This window comes from Neltuma alba, unplaced genomic scaffold (genome assembly GCF_004799145.2).
Source record: "Neltuma alba isolate B1F8T4 unplaced genomic scaffold, ASM479914v2 tig00012343_pilon, whole genome shotgun sequence".
Classification (NCBI taxonomy): domain Eukaryota; kingdom Viridiplantae; phylum Streptophyta; class Magnoliopsida; order Fabales; family Fabaceae; genus Neltuma; species Neltuma alba.
The window spans coordinates 792,829-815,034 of record NW_021636852.1 but is presented as its reverse complement, the minus strand read 5'-3'; the positions used below and the strand labels follow the sequence as shown (position 1 = coordinate 815,034).

General features: G+C 31.7%; 1 protein-coding gene and 1 pseudogene across 1 annotated transcript; both read left to right on the top strand.

Moving 5' to 3' along the window:
• The first annotated feature begins 5,029 nt into the window (after nucleotides 1–5,029).
• On the top strand, nucleotides 5,030–10,318 carry LOC114726128 (glycosyltransferase family 64 protein C4). The gene is made up of 5 exons (XM_028912692.1): nucleotides 5,030–5,355; nucleotides 6,379–6,772; nucleotides 7,691–7,854; nucleotides 7,956–8,026; nucleotides 9,932–10,318. Exons 1-5 carry the CDS (start codon nucleotides 5,081–5,083, stop codon nucleotides 10,090–10,092), a joined length of 1,065 nt encoding a protein of 354 aa, XP_028768525.1. The 5' UTR covers nucleotides 5,030–5,080; the 3' UTR covers nucleotides 10,093–10,318.
• Nucleotides 10,319–11,239: 921 nt separating this feature from the next.
• On the top strand, nucleotides 11,240–13,583 carry LOC114726129 (uncharacterized; annotated as a pseudogene).
• The last annotated feature ends 8,623 nt before the right edge of the window (nucleotides 13,584–22,206 follow it).

Here is a 22,206-nt window from a genome sequence, read left to right as displayed (position 1 = left end):
AATTGAATTAGAAAGAGGATAATTTTTAATAGGCTTTACGGTATCCAGGAAAACGTTGGTCGTAACTATAACCCTTTCCTATTACAGCTTGAAGGAGAGCTAGAAAAAGAGCTGATTGAAACACTAAAGCAAGAAGAAGTATTATGGCTTCAAAAGTCGAGAGAGAGATGGATTGATTGGGGGGGATAGAAACACAAAGTACTATCAAACCAAGACTTTGATTAGAAGAAGAAGAAACATAAATATTATGCTAAAAAATGATCAGGGAGTTTGGGTCAAAAATGAAGAGGAAATTGCAAAGTTGTTCCATTGTTCCTTTCAAAGTTTGTTTAAAGAGGAAGTGAGGGATAGGAAGTGGATATCTACAAATTATTACTAGGGAAATATTAAACAGAGTGCTATAAGCTGTATTAGTAATAAGAGTGAGGATAAGGAAGTCCAGAGAGTTTTCTTTCAGATGGAAAGTTTTAAGGCACTAGGGGAGGATGGGTTTCTAGCTTATTTCTATCAACAAAACTTGAGTATTGTTGGCAATTTAGTGAGTAGATTTCTGAAAGATTTATAGAATTTTCCTGAGAAAATCAAGGAAATTAATAAAAATTTGTTGGTGCTAATCCTGAAAATCGAAAAACCAGAATTTGTAAGTCAATTTAGACCCTTATATGTAATGTCTTGTATAAAGGCCTGACAAAACTTATTGTAAATAGATTAAAGCCTGTGATGGATAAGCTAGTTTCTCCCTTTCAAGCTAGTTTTGTCTCTAGAAGGAATATTCATGAAAATATTGTTATTGCTAAAGAACTTGTTCACTCGATGAATAGAATGAATGGTAGGAAAGGTTATATGGCTGTGAATATTGATTTAGAAAAGGCCTATGATAGAATGTCATGGGACTTTATAGAGAAAGTTTTTATTGAAATTGAACTTAAGAGGAATGTGGTGAATGTGATTATGTGGTGCATTTCATCTTCTTCCATGGCTATCATGTGGAATAGAGAGGAAAAAGAGTCTTTTTATCCTACCAGGGCTTGAGATAAGGAGATCCTCTTTCACCCTATCTCTTTGTTTTAGGCATGGAAAAATTGACTCATATGATTCTGGATGATGTTGAAAATGGCTGTTAGAGCCCTTTAAGGGTGGGAAGAAGAGGAATTGCTCTATCCCTATCTTCTTTTTGCTGATGATTTACTTCTATTCTGTGAGGCAAATGTTGAACTTGTAATTTGCTAAAAGTAATGGAAGAGTTTGGGATGATGTCTAGCCAAAAACTAAATGTTTAGAAAACTAGTTTGTTTTTCTCCAAGAATACTGATAGGAGAACTCAAAGTGAAATTTGTAGCTTGATTGGTTCCAAGGCTGTGGAGGACCTTGGGAGGTATTTATGAGCTTATATTACAAAAGGTAGAACCACAAAGCAAAAGTTTCAGTTTTTAATTGACAAAATGCAAAAGAAGTTGAGTGGGTGGAAGAAACAAACTCTATCCCTAGCTGGCAGATTGACCCTTGTACAATCTATAACTAATCAAATGGCAAATTACCAAATACAACATTGCCATATTCCAATAGGAGTAAGGCAACACATGGAAAAAATTCAAAGAGATTTCATTTAGAATGGTGATGAAAATAAGAGAAAGATGTATGTTGTGAGTTGGGATCTTCTTTGTACTTCTAAGGAGAAGGGTGGTTTTGGTTTGAAGGATATAGTGTGATGAATGATGCTCTATTGGGAAGAATTGGATGGACTGTGATTGCCAAACCAGTTAGTTTATGCTCTATTCTTTTAAAGGCAAAATATGGAAGAAATGTTGATATAAAGAGGAATGTATTTCCAAGCTAATAGATCCTAAACTATGGAAAAACCTGACTAGAACATGGCCTCTCATCTCAAGTGGAATAGTGTGGGAGGTAGATAATGGGGAGAGTGTGGATTTCTAGAAGGATTTCTGGGTAGGGGAGAACATGAAACTGATGGATTTCTACACGAGGGTTTCAAATGAAAATAATCTGAAGCATAAGGTTCGTGAGATGATTGATGAATGTGGAAATTGGGATTTTCAAAAGTTGAAAAGTTTGGTAAATGAGGATGGTTTAAGAAAAATTATGTCGATGCAACCACTACAATCTAGTTTTGGAGAAGATAAAATAAAATGGGGAATGGTTTTGCAAAATAGGTATGTGGTCTTTGATATGTATAAAAAGATGAAAAATGAAGAGGGGCATTCAGATTCAGTTTGGAGTAAAATATAGGGTTGGAAGGGCCCTAGGAGGGTGCAAGTCTTCTTGTGGATTGCCACTCATAATAGACCACTACCAGCTGAAAGGAAAAGTATGATTCTAGGAGGGAATGCTATGTGCAACAAGTGTAGAAATGGTGAAGAGAGCCTCATGCATGTTCTATGAGACTGTGATGCTGCTAGAAAAATTTGGGAACGGCCGGGTTATGTCAATAACAAGTCAGATCTCTTCTTATTGCAGAATATTGACTAGTTTAGGTGGAATTTAAGCCGGCAAGACACAAAAAAAAAAATTGAGTTTGGAATAACATGCTGGCTTTTATGGAATTGGAGAAATAAGTTCTTATTTGAAGATGATTTTAGAGAACCAGAACAACCAAAAGTAGTGATTAAGCACTATGTCAATGAAGTGTTGTATCTTGATAGGAGGAATGGGGGTGGAAGAGTATTGGAAGAAAGAGGTGAATATAAGGTGGATAGTGCCAAATGTTGGGTGGGTTAAGCTCAATACATATGGTGCCGCTAGAGGACAAAATGGATTGATAGCATGTGGAGGTCTCATGAGAGATCGCCAAGGAAAATGAGTAAAAGGTTTCTCGAGGAAGTTGGGCTCTTGCTCGGCTATGATTGCAGAAATCTAGAGTGTCATCTCTAGATTAAAATTAGCTGCTGATGAAGGTATATATTTGCCTAATTGTAGAGTACAATTCAAAGGCTCTTGTAGATATTTTACAGAGTTTATACGTTACATGATAATGACTATATTGAATCTAGTATTCCAAAAGTTGTAAAGATTGAAAGGAACAGATTTATTCAGATTCGGTTTAGACATGTGTATAGGGAGGGGAATACCTGTACTAACTATCTTGCTAGTTTGAGTTTTGAGTTAGAGGCGGTTTTTACTGTTCTTAACATGCCTCCTAGGAAAGTTAAAATTTTGTTGTATAGAGATTTAGTGGGGTTTGCCTGCCATTGACGTGCTTTATTTTTGGGCTTTTATTCTTAAAGAATGTATGCTACTTTAGCCCAAGTAATCTTACATGTCCCCAACTAAGATAACTCTTCATTTGAAATGTGGCCCATTAATCTGTTAACATAATGGGTCTTTTGAATTTCGAACGATCTGTATATAATGTTCTTTTCTCTTCGGCTCTGCTTATATAAATGTTGTGCCAGTGTGTTAAAATATTTTTAAAATAAAGATATGTGTTTCTAAAAACTTATATATAAATTTATAATTTAATAAATTCATATGAAGAATTATATTATTAATATATTTATATGAGGGATTGTGTTTCCTATAAATTAATATATATATATTTATATAAATGGTTATATAAGAAGTCACAACACCAAGAGACATCAAGACTGATTTCTAAAAGCATATATAAAAGGTGTAGTAACCACCACTTGCTGAAAAGTTGTATTATTTTCTTAAAGCAACCCTATATTAAAAGTGTAACTTTTGATAGAAAAAATATTAAATATCATTAGTTATTAAAATGATGTTGGTTCATGAATTAAATATGATTGTGACTTTTAAAAAGATATTGCTTCAAAAGGCATCTTTTCATGACATCATTTCATTGTCTATATAAACTCTTCACTATTACTTCATTTGCGCATAACACCAATACAAACATATGAAAATCAAACTCATTGTCTTTATCTCTAAGTGCACATAAAGATACAGACAAATAATGTTATCATCAAAAAAATTATCACTTGATAAAAACTATTATTCTTGGGTTGAATTTTGAGAGTGCAATTTAGATTCAAGAGTCTTTATTGTATTTTGAAGAAAATTTATCGTCAACCTAATTTACAGCCTATAAGATAAAATAGTTGAGGTCGAATTAAACATAAATAACAGTGCTACCTATGCTTTGAAGGTATTGTACAATACTTTCTTTTTCATTTTGTTTTTTTGTGTATTTTTGAGAAAATCATTCCCACCAACAGTGTGTGCGTATAAGGTATATATGATGTTATGTTATGAATTTCTTTCTAACTTGTCTTTTTTGGCCAATAACTTCTTTCTAACGGAAAAAAACAACTGATGCTGTTCAGCCATAATTGGCACATGGAATTGCCTTTTATTTTTACACAAATGACCTTAACCGCAAATGCAAACCTTGATAATAATGATACAGAAAACTAATGCTTTTTAAAATAATTAAACTGAGGGGGGAAGATACTTTAATAAATTACAAATTATAATGCATTTTTATTTTAAAGCAGGTCAATGAATGAAAAGAAAGTTGTGGCCCTAAGAAATCACAAGAATTGTAAAAGTGGCAAAAAGAATGAAATCTTACATGCTAATAATATGTAGAAATTTGGAACGAGTGATACCATCTCCTGTCTTTTAGATGAGTAATTGACAATTTTAAATATAAACCATAATAAGTTAAGGCCAACCTGCTTCAAGAAAAGGCTAGTATTTCCTCCGAATGACCCAGGATATTTTTAATTTATGATTAAAAGTTTATTTATCGTAATAGACTTGTTAACCCTCCCAACTTCCGGCAAATATTTGAAAGCATCATAATTTTTTTCCCAAAACTATTAATATTTTAAAAAATTGTCTAGAATAAAAAATTCGCCACAGAAAAAACTTAAAATTTAATATTTTTACATACTAAAAAATTATTAAATAATCAAAATACTTTCTTTTTTTTTTGGGTGAGTAGGCCAATTGAATGGAATTATCCAAAAAGACGGCGGGTCGTTTAAAGCAGAGACCGTGTGTTCGTTTTGGAGTCTGAACTGAAGCGCTTTACCCAAGAAGATTGTGGACTGAAAAACAACCCCATTTCCAGCATTCCCTGGATGGATCTTGGAATATGTCGAATCTTGTAGCGATTCGTGATGCCGGAGTATTCGTCGACGGTAATGATAGCTTAAACTCTCCGGCAAAGCAGAAAGCTGCCAACAGAGGTGCCTATGGGAATTGCTCAACGATTTCCCTTCGCCGAGCTATACACATTCTTGGTGCCGCCAAAACGAAGCTCTTTTTGGGCTTCTGCGCTCTCTCTGTGGTCGTCTTTGTAACTTCTAGGCTTAGTTCTTGGATGGGTTGGAACCCTCATGACCCTTCATCAGTTTCTTCTCCGTCAAGGTAAAATTTGTCCTATGCAGAGTTCTCTTTTCCTGTTTTGTTAGTTTTTTCTTTCGCTGTCTTATGTAATTTGGTTTTCGTCGCTGGATCGGTTGATGACGCTACTGACTATCTTCGATTTGTTTTTCTTTGGATTTACCTCAGTCACAGTAGAGTTGTGCCAATATGTGTGGGCGCTCGCAATTTCACTTTGACGAGTTCTGGTTAATTTGTTGCTTCCACTATGCTATAAAGTGTATTTTGATGCACCATGGATCCTCCACTGTTCTCTTCCTGTTCTTTATGGATTCCCTTATCCTTGAAAGCTTGTACTGGAGATCGACACCCAGGGCTCCATGCCTACGCAATATGCAATGCATGAATGCTACTTAACTCGTAATTTATTCAATTTATACTACATAATGGCATGAGTGTCTCCAAGAAGAAAACACGGATATGCCCATGAGTTCTGTAGATTTTCTGTGCATGTTCTGGTAGTTATCAAAACTCAAAAGAGTACTTTTCCTATGTTGGGGGGAAAAAACCAGTTTTTCTAAATGCATGAATTTACTGATTTATATTCATAGACGTGGAATTGTGGATATTTAGAAACCTAAGCATGGATACTGAACTGACACATTACAAGGACATGGACCCGATGACTCTACAAACACTGAAATTTTCTTGCAACCTTGTGATGGTGGATTTGGGTAAGTCAATCATTTTGGCTGATATTTTGCTGAGAGCTGTTGTTATTTTTACCAGAAGATAGAGTATTAGAGATTAGAGTTTAGACTAGAGTAAGAGATTTGAGGTCTGGTTAGAAGAATCTTGTATAAAAAAATAACCTTCATGTTGGTGTACCAATTGCAAGGCGATGTTGGAAAACAATGGATTTTATCTCTCAGCTTGGTTGTGCCTCACGTTAACAATGTGGCTCTTCCTTCTGTTGAACACATGATTGAAAACTTATATTTTCAGTTGCAGTGCCTGAATAAGGTCTATGAATTGGTATTGATGCATTTTGTGTTATGTGTAATTCAGGGGTGGATATACTGTCCTTATGAACACTTGGAAGCAAAATTCTTTTCTCAAGGAAGCTGTTGCTCACTATGCATCTTGTCTTGGAACTGATGCAATAAATGTAGTGTGGAGTGAAAGCCAACCACCATCTGAACATTTGAAAACCCATCTTAAGAAAATCGTGGTTTCAAAGTCACGGAGACCTGATGTGCCAAACTTTAGATTTGACGTAAATGGAGATGATAATTTTAGCAGGTTCATGCCTATAGATGGTCTCCAAACGGATGCAATTTTCTCTGTTGATGATGATGTAATCGTTCCGTGTTCAACACTAGATTTTGCTTTTGCTGTATGGCAAAGTGCTCCATTCACAATGGTTGGGTTTGTTCCTCGAATGCACTGGCTGGATAAGGAGGTTAGTAACTAACATATAGCTATTTTGTATTACTAAAATTTTTCCAGAAACCGTTTCTTTAACCTTCAATTTTTTTTTTTCTGAAAAAAAAAAAGGTTTCTGACAGAAGGAATAAATAAATGCTTGTTAGATAATAATTGTCAGAAACCAATAGCATATGACAATATGAACAACATGGTGGTTGATGGGGTTATGTGATCATGATGCTTGCATGTGAGATACTAACAGCTGAAGTTTTAGCGTTATATGATAAGCCCTCTAATTAAAACCGGACATTAATGAGGGCATCAATATTTGTTTGGAGTTCTATAAGAAATGGGTAGTTCTGAGAGCAGACAAAATAAGGTGCACTTCATTTCTTTGATAGGGGTTATATGATCATTGTTTGAAGTTGTATTGATCATAAGATGCATAGTCTCAGGGGCTGACCTGAGAGGTTGATGGATGGGAGCGGAAAGATGTGAGAGCGGAATTGCTATCCTATTTTACTTTTTGACGTATCTGGCAGGACAATGATTCATGGACATATGTCAAGATGTTCCTGTCTCTTTTGGGTTGTTCTTTAAATAACGAGTAAAATTATACTGAAGTATGATTTCTTAAATACTGTGGTTATGGTGGTTGTCAACAACGGAGAAAATGCATGCTAAGTAAAAAAGGGATAAACAATGTTTCTTAGAGATAGCGGCAAGATATGTGTTGTTTCCAAGGATTAACTTTAAGTTCATAAAGAAACTTCTGGTGTATTGCTGTATTTTAATTAATTAATTACTTAGGAAAAAGAAAAGAAAATTGAATGAGTTCATCAAGTTCACTGCAATTATTCACATGATAACCTAGTTAAGCTATGCTTTACACTTCTAAAATAAAATTTAGCCTGCATATTGTATCTGATCAATTTCACTTTGTATAATACAGCAAAATAATGTTGCATATTACAGATATGGAGGGTGGTGGTCGGTTTGGAGGATGGGCGCTTATAGCATGGTTCTCTCGAAAGCTGCATTCATTCACAGGAAATACTTGGATTTATATGATCACATGATGCCACTTCCAATTCGAGACTATATTTCTCGGCATAGGTAAGATATATGAATAATTACCTCTTCTAAAAGGCATTGCTTCTTATTATTCTCTATCTCTTTGCGATCTTGGTTTCTAACTTTTTTGTCTCTGTCAGCAGAAACTGTGAAGACATTGGAATGTCCTTTCTTGTTGCTAATGCTACGGGTGCTCCTCCAATTTGGGTTAAAGGTAACTTCCTTTCTTTTTGGCATAATGTTGTGGTGTCCTGAACAACGATTCTTTTCTAGCCAGTTTCTATTTTCACTCTCTGATGTTTAATTATAACTTCACTTTATAAGAAGATTTGTAGAACTACCTAAAAATCATGTCAACATCAGCAGTTTGTTCAAGGACATGAGAGATGGGATACTATACAACGGGCACGGAGTGGCCTGGCACAGCCCAGTAGGCTGAACAAACAGATTATAGACAAGTGCACTGAATTTCAGGAACATAAAGCAGTATGTTGGCAAATTCTTACCAGCCTAAGAAATGCCTAAAATGCAATTTGATGTTTTCATGACAAGCCAGGATTTTTTTTTTTTTCCCCACTTTAGCTCATATAATTTTACTTGGCCACTACTAACTGATATATGATATAAGGAAATACTTTGTTTGGCTAGTGATTGATTTTGATTTTTGTTTGAGTTTATAACTGTAGATTACTCCCTTCAATCCCTAATATACGAAATAGTTGGGAGGTTAGATTTATTTTAGGGAGATCATGTAATATTTGTTATAATTAATTATTTTATTTGACTCACTTAATCTACCCAAATTAATTAAGTGGTTCTTATATCAAGGAGTGGAAGGTGTAATATTTTATTATGATATTTATTAGGAATTGTTATGAGAATATTGCATCTCTGTGCAGATTAACCAATGCAATATTTCAATGAATTTGCAGATGTAACTATTAACTAAATTTTAGTAGCTGTTGATAATTATTTTGTTTTGGATTTTATTTGTACTACCTAGTTTTTAATATAAGAACTAGTTGGAGATTCAATTTGATTATAAATATAAGATCTATTCTACTTTGTCTCTAATATTTGATTGCACATGTTAAAAAGTCTTCATCAATGGTAATTCGATGCACATGATAGATAGAAGTATTTTTGAGAAGACATCATCCATTTATTACAAATAACTAAATTAATTTTTTAATGTTCGGAAATTAGTTATCTAACTCTTATATTAAAAATCGGATATAGTATTTTTCTTCAAGAGAAAGCAAGACACTAGTGCATAAGAAGCATGAATCAAAATTCAATATCAATATTTCAATGATCAATGAATATAATAAAATCTGTAAAAAGCCGCACTATTCATAATAAGTCATGAATAATACCATTTTGCTTAGACCCTCTGCAAAGTATGGGGCCCACAGTTTAGTTACAGGTAATAAGGATGCGTTTAATAATCCGTTGGTTGAGTAAAAACTATGCTCACGTTAACTAAACCAACAAAATACCAGATAGGCAAATACACACTAAGAACTAACCACTAACCTAGTGGTGGCGTTCCTTGCCTTGAAATATAGTTAAATATGGTATGACGACCTTGCCTTACCCTCCTCGAGTTTGAAATCTTTGTAATATGGGATTTTTTTTCTTGTGGTAATAAATGGGCAGTCATATAGTTAGACACTGTACGGCACTATATTTACACAATGCAGTATTCTTTGCCAGTTTGCTGCCACACATGAGGAGTCCCATTTTATTGATATCCTTCGCTAATAATGATTAAAATATTAAAATTTCCATGCATTAGTTCAGTCTGCCCACTTGCCGAGGTGCAGTCATTTACTGGCCATCCCCACTCCCATGAAAAAATAGATGTTACTCTTATGCTCTTGAACGCTCTGACTTCTTAACACTTTGCTGTCTTTTCCCTTTCGGGGTGGAGATTTTCATAGTTGGTGTCCATACCTCAATCGTTACTTCATCTATGACTCAGCTTCTTTCTACATTTCCTGTGTGTGTGCTTTGTTGGGTGTGTTATGCTGATGAGAAGAATGGGTAACATTTGCACAGCTCTAAGTATCTTCTTATGCAAATAATGTCAATTCAAAGCATCAACCAAAATTTGCAGGCAAAATCTATGAGAAGGGGGCATCTAGCATAAGCAATCTGAAAGGGCATAGCGACAGCAGAGACAGATGTCTGAATAACTTAATAGCACTTTACGGGACCTTGCCACTTGTGCCAACTCACTTCAAAGCTGTTAGTGCCAAGAATGAATGGTTATGGTAGTTTCGGTTTCCTCCCCCTAGTTCAGCCCCTGATTCATCCCGGTTTCCCCCATGGAGAAAAGCGGACAGACCAGGCTCACCGATGGAGGTTTCCGGGCATATCATTGCATGCATTAATGTATAATTGTATAATTGTATACGATAGGCATGATCGTTAGTTGTGTTGGTCCTATCTTGATGTCCTTCATAGGGTTTCATGATATGAATTTTTACTCGGATATCTATGATCTATGGGGTACATTATTAGCTATATCTATTCGAGGCCTGTCTTCGACTTGGGTCGAATACTAACTTACACCCCTAATGTAAAACATGGGGTTGTGATTTGAGTCGGTTGTGGAACAACAAAGCCTACTATGCTTAAAACGTATAATTGGAATGTTTCATTTGCAATGTATATAATGCTTTTGGAAAAAATATAAAGAAAAGATACTGCAAGTGAATTTTTATGCTGATCAACAATTTTTTATGTCAGTATGTCGCTGTTTATTTGTATCTATGCATGTAAAGAAATTTTAGTTTATTATAGAACCCAATCCTAACAAAATCATCCTTCCAGAATCTGAAAAGTATAAAATAGTGCTTTAATTGATATACTTCATTTGCATTTTTCAAGGCCCATTGGGTTTTTATGTTTTTGTACAAGCTTTATCTTCCCTTGTTGATGCAAAAAAAAAGGCCCATTCCGTCGTTCTTTGTGGAAGAGGCTTCCTATGGGGTTCTTCGAAAATGAGGCTGATCTTTTGGAGAAGTTATATTTTGTACCCATTTTACCCTTGGTAAAATAATAAAATTTCAACTTTACCCCTACCATTGCCCTGAGCCCCACTCGTTTGTCGATGTGCTGGGAACCGAAGGATATGGGCGACGTCCGGTCAAAAAAAAAAAAAAGGATATGGGCGACGGAGCAGCTGTCAACGACGGCTGAAGGAGGTTTCGACGCTGACGTAACCCATTGAAAGATGGCGTCATTTGAAGGTTTTTTCCACTTCTCTGTGACTTTGCTCTTCTGCCTCCTCCATTATTGTCTCCGTAATCTTTGAAGTCGCAAGTCCTTCTTCCATCTTCACCTTTTTAAATATCTCTGCTTTGAGAATCTATTCTTCGGATCCTTCTTTATTGTTTCTCTTTGTTGGAATGGTTAGTATGGAAAAGACATCTTTTTTATAGCATAACGCTAATTGAATAAAAATAGGAAGTTGGAGAACGTTGAAGGGGAAGTTGCAATACATTATTTGGTCTTCTCTTTCCTTCTTAAAATCATAGTCACTTTGTACCAAGTTCCTACCGAAGCGAAATGATTTGTTTTAGGGTGCTTGCAAAATCCAATATTGTAATAGTTCTTTTTTCTTTTTTCCATTAATATTGGTCGCATAAGAAGCATCCCATGAAGTAGTTGCTACTATAACCAATCGTTAAAACCTGAGTTGGATGCCTCTTCCTAATCTTACAGCATGGTTTATTGAGCCCGATAATTTATATAAATTAGGTATTCACATTTGAAAGGAACACCCAATCTTATTTGGTTTTATACTGAGACATGGATTAATTCAATTGTGCATTTAAATTTTTGGCATGCGATGTTAGATCCTGTATATGTAGTTTTGGTGATAGGAAGTAAAGTTTGGGGAAAACTCCAAAAACTTTTCTTGGCTGTGTTTTTGTGGTTTATGAAATAGTCTGAATATTGTTGGCATTTTCTTGCTGCATATATGAACTTTCTGATAGTAACATGTTAAATTTTTGGCTGACTGTGTTTTTGCTGTGAAGTGCAGTGTGTGGTTTTTGCTTATAAACTACCACATATCTTCTATTTTGTCACAAGTCTCTCATTTTCCTGATTATATATCTAACGCAGACAAAATAATCATTGCATATGTGCAGATAGGAAAGCTACCTTTTTGGCCGGGATGCTAGATGCTATTTGTTCTGGTTATATGCTTTGAATAAGATAACCTTTTCCTGCTTTTCTTTATTGCGATGTGTTTGATAATGTCCAAAATGAACTTATATTGACCTGATTGGCCGAATACTTAAAGATTAAATTTCAGGATCAAGTTGATGATTGAGCAACCAAGCACAGTTGTAAAATAGATTGCAATGTATTTTATGTCTTTACTCTTGAAAGCTGGATGTGGTTTAGTGACTGCAACCATGATGAAGGCTGAGTTACATAGGTTATGTTTGATCAGTTTAACTGTTTAAAAATACACTTCTGGTTTCTTTTTTCTTTGACTATTCCTTTTTCTTTATTTATCCCCTCACATATATAGCTTTTATTTAATATGTTAAATATATTTCTTGGTTGAAGGATTCCCTATAATTTTAGCTTGTTATGTGGAAGCTACTCTGTTTGATTGAAAAAGCTGTAGGATGGGGTTCTTTTCCATTTTGTCTCTGATTTTGGATGTGGGCCCTCTTATTTATGTGGAAACTTAAACAACATAGTCCTTGATTGGGTTCTTGTGCATTTTAAAATCATGTTGTATAGCATCATCACTGCAATATATAATACAAATTTGTTTTTTGGGTATTCACTTGTTATTTGCAAGTACAGCTGTAACCACATCAGTCCGCAATTATGATCCCCTGCATTTCCCCACGATTACAGCAACTACAATTTGATCCTCATTTGAATTTTTGTGTTTTGGCTATTCTAATTCGAAAAAAAAAAGTGTGAAGATATATTCAACTATTCGAATGATGTGATTAGTATGGTACTATGGTTGTGGACTGCCGTTCAAAATCTATAGGAGTAACCTGGTCTGATAGCTTAAAGCTTATTGTCTATTTGCTAATATACTTTGTGTTTTTCATCCCTGGAATATTGCCTGGCAGAGAAGTGAATGGTAGTTTAGCCAGAAAGAAGAGAGAAAGAGTTATGGCAGGCAAAGCTGCTGGTTGAGTGGCGAAGGCTGTAGGAGGATATCAGTATCCATGGCGTGAGAAGTTAGCAAAATATAAGGATGAACTTGCCAAGGGTGTCTGGGGAGACTGGGAGCTGGGAGCATGGAAACTGCTTGGTATTAGTGCTCGGCGTAGGGCTAGGTTGCGCAAGGAAGTGCTTCTTGCTGGGGAGGATTGGCCTTATGATCCCGAAAGGAAGGAGATGAAAACCAGAAGGAAAGGACATAAGTGTGACAGGATAGCTGCAGAAAAAAGAGAGAATACTGCAAGATTGATGGAGAAGATGCCAGACATGTTGCTGGATTACAAGAAGCGCAGATGGGAGAAGAAAATGAAGGAAGAAGACAAAGGCAAATAGATTTTTCTTTTTCGGTGCAATATGACTCTGCTCAGTTGTTCCTGATCTTTGCTTACAAATAATTTGCTGATTTGCTTCATAGATGGATGTAATCGTGTTATATTGTCATGTTTAATTTTTCTATGGACCAAATTAGAATAACCTTTTGGAAGACTGACCTTGTAGCTAATTTTTTTTCCTTGTTCATTAGTGATTAGCCGAAAAAGTAGTTTGGAATAAGTGCCTCATCAATTTGTCTTCGACTTAGGCTCCTCTTTAGTCTATGTAGTTCTGCTATTAACCGAGCATAAATATAAAAAATATCACAGGTTTTTATCATTTTTAAGCTTCACAATCAATTAATACTATCTTTAATTCTTAATATAAGAGTTAGTTGACTAATTTAAGTAGATTAAGAAAGTTTGTTAAGTTAGTTATTTATAATAAATAAATATTATTTTTTCTAAAATGTCTTTGTTAATCATATGTATAGATTAAAACCATCATTTAATAAAACTCTTAATATGTTCAACTACAACAAAAGGTACTTTAAAAAAATTAATAAATATAAGAGATAAAGTAAATTGAGATTTTACATTTAGGACTAAATTGAATATCAAATTAGCTTTTATATTAAGAATCAAAGGTGGTATTTTTAAAAGTGTCATGTGACATAAATACAGACAATTTATTTTATTTGTCTTTTACATGATACGCAAAGCAATATAAATGATAAAAGAGAATTTGATTAGTGTTGTGGGTAATGTTTTAATTTAATATTATTGAGAAGATCTCTATAGTCTGATGGCTGCTTTTTCATCATGTCATTCAACTAAAGATTTAGGAGGTGTTTGAGTAAAAACAAAACTATAGTTTCAGAAGTGTTTTTACGGTATACAAAGTAAATATGTGAAAAAATTTATCTAAATTTACAAAAAAATACTTGTGAAAAACACTTTTAAGGTTAGCCAAACACTTTTTTAGAAAACGATGTAATTCTATTTCTTGCAGTACATCGATAGAAATGAAGTTAAATAAGAGTGGAGGCCTACAAAATTTCAATTTTCAACCTATCAAACAAGGCTTAGAAGAACAAAGTGATTAGATTGGCAATCTAGAAGGCACACATATTTGAACTTCCTTTTAGTAAATAGTTTAAATTAAGGAAAAATTAATCAAAGTCCAAACTTCTTTTGAAATATAAACGCTTCAGTTTATTCGCCTTTAACTTAGGCTCCTCTTATTAATTAATATTTGATCTATAAATTTTGTTATTGACCAAACATGCGCGTGTATTCCTGTTATAACATTCTTCTAACCATTTTATCAGAATTAATAAGAAGTGGTTATATCATTAAATTGGTTTTAAAAACTTGGATTAATATAATTATTGGTCTCTGCAATTAAATATTGGTTTTGGTCATGCAATTTGAAATAATAATTTTTAAATCCGATAATTTCATGACTTAGTTTAAGTTAATGCGTATAATTCTAATTTTAATCCCTATACTTATCAGCGTTAACTAAAGCTAAAGCCATTAAATTCAGATCAAATTCTTAGAAAATTATAAGAACTAAAAACCATAATTTGAAACTATTGTAATTAAAATCAAAATTCAATCAAACCATAACTACCAATGATGATAGTATTAACTCTAAAAAAATAAATTTACCGTTATTCCAAATTATGAATCACATCTTGAGAAGTCAAAAAAGAAAACCGTTTCAAATCTTAAACAGACAACTTAAAAAATAATGTAATCAACATCACATTTGATAACTTATAATAAGAATTACTTGTTTGTTTTAAAAGATAGAGTACTTTTATAATGAGAAGATATTTTTTGGATTGTTTAACATGATATTCAAACGTAGGTTTTGAATGATAATTTGATAGAGAGTACGTTGTTTGTCTTGTTTTCCTTACAAAGAAGCGACCACGTGAAGTAGGCACCAAAGACTAGCAAACAACCAGCCCAGGCACATGTTCCATTAATGTTTGAATTTCTTTTAGAATACATATAAACTATAAATCTTAAATAGATTGCGTAGCACATTTACAAATAGAAAGTAGTCACGGTATTCATTACTTTCGTAAATACCTTAAACTCATCAGATATAGACTATCTAGATTTTACTTGGATAGTTCAGATTTAATTTTTTTATTTATTTAAGATAATTATTTTAATAGGTATAGAAAATATATATATAATAAAGATAATCCCTCAACTATCTTTTTTTTAAAAGAATAATTTTTTCTATTTAAAAATAATTAATTAAAAATTAAAATCTGAACCATTTAAATGAGATCTCAATGAACAAAATCTGAAAAGTTTAGGATGCTCATCATGTGATGAGTACTGAAATTGATTCCTTTACATATAACCTTGAATTTGAAACAAAGATTTATAAAATATTGCTGTGAGATTTCAAGAAAAAAGTGTAATTTTGCAATATATGACAAGCTGACAAGTTTGTAGAAAATGAGAATAAATCCATTGTGATTATTTTTTTCAGTGATTGCATTTTTTTTTAATCACTGAAAAGGATTGGGAGCATATTCCATGCTATCAAAAAGATGAGGATGTAGTGCTCTTTATAATTTGAACTATTCAGTTTGATTCTAGATTATTCAAATTCAATTTGATTTTTTTTATATTTCAAATAATTGTTTACTTTAATAGATGCAAAATTCAAAACAAAGATAATATTATAATTGACACTTCTTAACAAATAAATTTATCATTGAAAAAATTGTGAAATAAAAAATTTAAATTTAGATAATTGAAATTAAATTTTAACTGCTCTAAATTTTAACAAAGATAATATTATAGTTGGACGACACATTTGCGTACAGCCAAGTTCCGCATTCTTCAAAAGAAGAATGATAATGCCTTGCTGTGTAATGGTTGAGATTGTATGGACTGTAGATAGAGCTCCAAACCATGGACCCTTCATTTCTGCTTGTATTTGGCGAAAATATTCTATATTTTATTTCAAAAATTGAAAAAAAAAACAATTGATTATGAGCTTATCAGGATATTAACTTCCTGAAAAATATACTTCTTAATATTTAATTTTTCAAGAAATTTAGCTCAATTAGCAGGAAGCACTTCCTTTAATCTTATTCAAACATTAGATTATGTGATCAACTCATTGTAAGTAAGTATGATGGGTGCATGAATTTCTTTTGTTGAATGATAAATGACAAAAAAAAAAAACAAGCTATATATATAACCTCAAATACCATACAATAATTTTATTTCTATCTTAATGATCAATTCCCCCCGCCCTTTTTTTTTTTTTAAATATGTTGTCCAAATGTGATGACTCCCTCCTTCAATCATGCAGCAATTAATATGCTTTAGTAAGTAATTAAAGAGATAATCTCAATTTAATGTTCTGCATCTGCCTTGATTATTGATGAGATAAATGAGACCCACCATCTTTCTATCACACCTAATTCTTTTTGGACATTAGAAAATTTGAATTCCTTAGAATGTGTCATTTCTCATCTCGGTGTTGTGACTTTCTCTAGAATTACTAATACTCCCTAATATATCATTCATTGTAAACATTAATATCATTAATTATATATTTTATTAAAAAAAAGTTACACCATCATAAGTCATGGATAATGTGTGCAATTTCTTAAACTTAGAACAATATACAAGAATGCTACTTAATCTCAGATAAAATTATAAGTCTTTTATTTTTGTATGCATAAAAAACAATGGAATAATGCTAATTAGAATGTCGTGATGTGAGTTATGTATTTCAGTTCTTTTAAACTTTTTTTTTATGAATATTAGTTAATTTTAGAGGATTGAAAAATATATAATAAAGTGACTTTATGATTCCCAGGAAAACTCGATCTTAAAAACTCAATCTTTTAGTTTTTTCAAAAAAAAATTTATATAAATTTCTGAACTTAGTACTCTCTCCGTCTCTTATTATAAAGTCTTTTTAACTAAATTACGTGACTTAAAAAAATAATTAAAATTAGTTAAAAGCAATTAATATGTAGCAAATACAATTTTTTTCAAATATACCCCTATATATAAATGGGTAAATGTGATATAGTAATAGTGTAATAAATGAAGAAAGAGAATGTATTAAATATATTAAATTAGAGGTAAAATAGGTAATAATCCATTAAATATTCAGACAAATTTAAAGAAGATCTTATAGAGAAGGACAGACCTGTTTAAAAAAATTAGATCTTATAATAAGGGACAGAAGAGTATTACGTAAGAATTAAGTATTTATGATTTTTGAAAATGTTATTTCTTATCTTAATTTTTTTTAATGGGAATAAATTTTGGATGAAGCTAATTATTATAGTTTCGTCAGTTTATAAAATTAATTTCTATCTTAGTTTTTATTTGCTAATAATTTGCTGGGGTTGGACGAAACCAATTTATACCCCAGAATAGCTTAATCTAAGCCGAATGCACAAAAATTGGGCATCAAGATGACATCTAACCTAGTCTCGTCCGATCTTTATGCATCTAATAGACGATAAGGCTTTTAAATTTAATATTTGCAATCTATTTTTATCCTTTATTTAATATCATGGGGATAAAATTCATCTACTTATAAAATTGAAGGGTAGAATAGAAAATTTATAGTTGGTATAAGATATATTTTAGGAATAAGTATTGATTATATCTAGAAATATTTATTAATCGGGACTTATATTTAGATAGAGGTGAAAATAAGGAGTAACATTTAGGAATGGAAGAAAGAGTTACCTAATGTTGTTGAGAACCTCAGCCTCCATTGCTTGCCCAATTAATAAGCTTCTCCTTGTGGCGCCCACTTTTATGCTGAATATGTCTAAGTAGTTCAGATTGGTGAGAATCAATGAAGGTTTTTTGGACGGAAGAGAACCAATAAAGTTTTACATCTCGTGATCTCAGGTCAAGAGGCACGACAATAATAATAATAATGAGATAAGAAAAATAATTATTAATAAGTCCTAATGACAACCTAAACATCTTGTAATGATAGGTTCTAGAGAAAGAAATGACAACTTCTGAAACTTTTTTTCGAACTTTTTTTGTAATTTTTTTTTCTTAGGATCTCATTGTAAGTCTTCCATTTAAATATATTAAAAAAATTGGTTAAGTTAATTATTTATAATAAATATGTGTTAGTTTTCCTAAAATACATTTACCAATAATGTGTATTAATTAGAACTGCTATTTGATGAAAACTTTAACATGTGCAACTACTACAAGAACTATTTTAGGAAAAATAGATAAATATGAGAGATAAAATAGATTAAGATATTATATTTAGTATTAAATTAAATATCAAACTAGTTTTTATATTAAGAACCAAATGTAGTACTCGTATTATTTTTAGTTTTGATTTTGGTAGCTGGAATTTACAATGGTCATTGAAATATTATTTGAAAAAATGACCAAAAAAAGATGAAAATTTGTAAATATCAAATAAGGAAAATCAATAAAAATTTGTTATCATTTGCAAATTCAGTATTGTCAATACTAAATAAAATATTGTTAACAAACCTGATTTAGGATTTAGTAATTTTCAGTCTCTTTTTTTTGTTATTCTCCTATATTGTTTCAGGGATCAAAAGTATTGTTCTAGGAATAAAAAATTATTACATAAATTAAAATAAGATCAAATTTTAAGAACTAAAAATAACGAGGATTCACACCAAATGAGTGATTTTAACATTTTTCAGAAATTTCAGTCGCTTTCTCGCTACTTTTTCTATTCTCGTTATTCACTGTTTTTAGTAATTAAATTCAACTCGAATCCCCACATTACCCTCCATCAGCTGGTCCCTTCTTGCCTCAAATGTTACCAAGCACAAGGGCGTGACAATATATTCCTAAAAAATTAAGGACTGATGAGTATCAAGTATTAATTTTAGAAAATAATCATTTAAATTGAAAAATGTGGGCAAAAAATAATTTTAATTGAAAAATTAAAATCTAAATCATTTTTAAATATAGCTATTTCATACTCTATTACCAAAAAAGAACATTAATGCCCCATAAATATTTCATGTTTTGTACCAGGATTTAGTTACGGCTAACTTTGTTATTCTAATAGTAAATATAGTATAATTAAGTCAAATATAAAAAACGCAAAATCAATATTTCAATACTTTATGTTTTCGTTGGTAAAAAAAAAAGAAAACTTTCTGTTTTCTTCTTTGCTATTATCAAATATTGTTTCTTATCTCCCTCAAGCAGAATGTTTGGACTGGGACATGCGAAAGAAAATTAATGACCATGAAGAAGCTGATTTTAAAATAATAAATGGAATATTCGTTAAAAAATAAACAAAATATAGAAAGTAGAGAAATAAATTACTCCTCCGGTCCTAATTATAAGACCCAATTGACTTATTTGAGGAGATTAAGGAAGTAAGTTAAGTTGGTTATTTATAATAAATAAGTGTTGTCATTCCTAAAATATCCTCGCTAATTAAGTATATTGGCTAAAACTATCATTATTAGAAGGATTATCTTGGAAAAAATGCATAAATATAAGAGACAAAATGGATTAGGGTCTTATAATTAGGACCAAATAAAAAGTCAAATGGGGTCTTATAATAAGGACCGGAGGAGTAGAATAAAGCTGCAAACGAATTCCTAGTTATTAATTGAAGAATGACGGCACGTGGGATGTTTACGTGATTGACCAAACTCTGCTTCCCTTTTAAAATATTTAATTACAAGATATAAATAATAATTAGTATAGTCATTTTCAAAATTAATTTAGTATCACATGCGTTAAAAGATAACTTTGGTCATAAATTTCGAAATTTATGAATAACTTTGATCCTTTAAAAGCAACTACTATATTTTATGAGATTAGATTTTTAATCTGAATCTCATGAAATCTTTTTTTATATGCAAGTTTCTAAACTCATTTTCTTTCTGGATTTCTTTGAATTTAGCTGATTCTTTTTCTTTGGACGAAGAATTTCTTGGTTGATTCAAAACTCATAACCCGGTCAATTTTTTAAAATATACGACCATTTCTAATAATTCATTTTGAGATGCTGACTAATGACTAAAATAATAATTCGTTTTTAGATATTGACATCTGGGCGTGAGGGCGAGTCTAGAGAACTAATCAATCATTGATTATTTAAACAAAACAAAAATGACGACCCGACAATCCCAGATAAAATTGAGACGTGAACAAAATCCTGTACGAAAGAAAAAATAAAAAGATAAAAACAAACTAACATCATTTCATGAGTATATTATGCAAAAGTCTGAAAAATCAACGTATTATTTATAAATAATAGGGGTACACGTTATCAGAATTTATGTATTTACAATTTAAGAACTCTAAAAGGTTATATAGTTGATTTTTTTAATAAAATGGAAAAATGATATATTAAATAATAACTGAAGTTTTACAGCAAATAAAATTGGGAAAATAAAAGAAGACACATAAGAAAAAGAAGAAGCATGAATAGCTCTAACAACTACTGAAGAGAAGCGACGAAGCAACTTCGAGATATTTTTATCTAGAATAACTTTGGAAGATGCCCTTTTAGATGAGAAGTCGATGAAAAGCTTCTCAACACAAAGTATTTTAAAAGATCTGAATAAGTTATGAATAATAGAATTCACGTATATGATTAAATAATAATTTTAAATTTTTATAGATACAGCCAAAATATTATAATTTGAATAAAATTTTGAAAAAAAAAACTATTTTACAGTACTATACTTCTTTTTAATTTTAAACTTGGTACATGAGTTTTTTTTTCCTTAACTAAATAATTTAATTTTACGCTGTTCACACTATTAGCCATGGGTAAGTGAGCAAAATTAAATGATTCAATATGAAAAAAATAGATACCAAAGTAAAAGTTAAAAGAAAATATAGGTATTTGTACAATGGTTTTTCGTAAAAGTTTTGGGATGGAAAAATTGAATATTTTTTTTTCCTTATGGTAGGCGCAAATTGACCTAACATTAAAAGGGGAATTAAAAATTAAAACGTCAAAATCAGAAGACAAATTGGGCAATTGGGAGATTATATAAAGTCAAATCCACATCGATGGGGAAATGGCCCCTCCCCTCTGAAAAACATGCTAGACGGAGACAGATATAAGAGCCACCTAGCCTCTCCGCCTTCTTCTTTTCTTTTATTATTTCTTTTTTTATCCTGTCACTTCACATGGATCCATCTGAGTTTTGATTTCTTATGCAGCTGTTGTGACCTCCAATATGTGGTTTTGTTTCAGGAGACTACAGCCAAAAAGTGAAATTAGAAAAAAAAAAAAAAGAGCAGAGGAAATGAAAAATATTGCACATAGGCAAATTCGTATTATTTTAAAAAGGTTAAAATGCTTAAATTTAAAATGGAGAATATTGTTAAAAATCTCAATTGCAAAATTTATTGCTAAAAAATATCTAAAATCTGTTTCAAGAACCAACTGTAGTGCAGCCTATTTTTAACAAGTATACTGATTTTAACTATATGTAAAACAGAAGACATTTGTATATAATGAAAAAAGGTTAATTAAGCAATTTTCTGAATTAACTAGAAATGAGAAATGATGCAAGTCTAAACGCATAAGAAACGCGTAATGGAGAATTACCTACTACACTGGCTAAGCACGAGACAACACTCAACGTCTCATTCTTCCCATCTTCCAATCAACTTTTATAATGACATAATTTTGTCAACCATTCATTTATTAGTGCTGCTCATTTCACAGCTCATTTTGTTTTGTTTTTTTTTAATATTAAATTAATTAGCCAAAATTTAAAGCATATGGTAGTCACGACCAAACACTAATTCTTATATATTTTGTATCAATAAAACATAAACATATTTATCAATGCTGTATAATCATAAAATC

Bases quoted from the DNA above. Each gene is read 5' to 3' on its own strand.
- LOC114726128 (XM_028912692.1), top strand. From the start codon at position 5,081: ATGTCGAATCTTGTAGCGATTCGTGATGCCGGAGTATTCGTCGACGGT. The intron at 6,773-7,690 runs GTTAGTAACTAA...TGTATAATACAG, and splicing joins TGCACTGGCTGGATAAGGAG to CAAAATAATGTTGCATATTA. The intron at 7,855-7,955 runs GTAAGATATATG...CTCTGTCAGCAG, and splicing joins GACTATATTTCTCGGCATAG to AAACTGTGAAGACATTGGAA.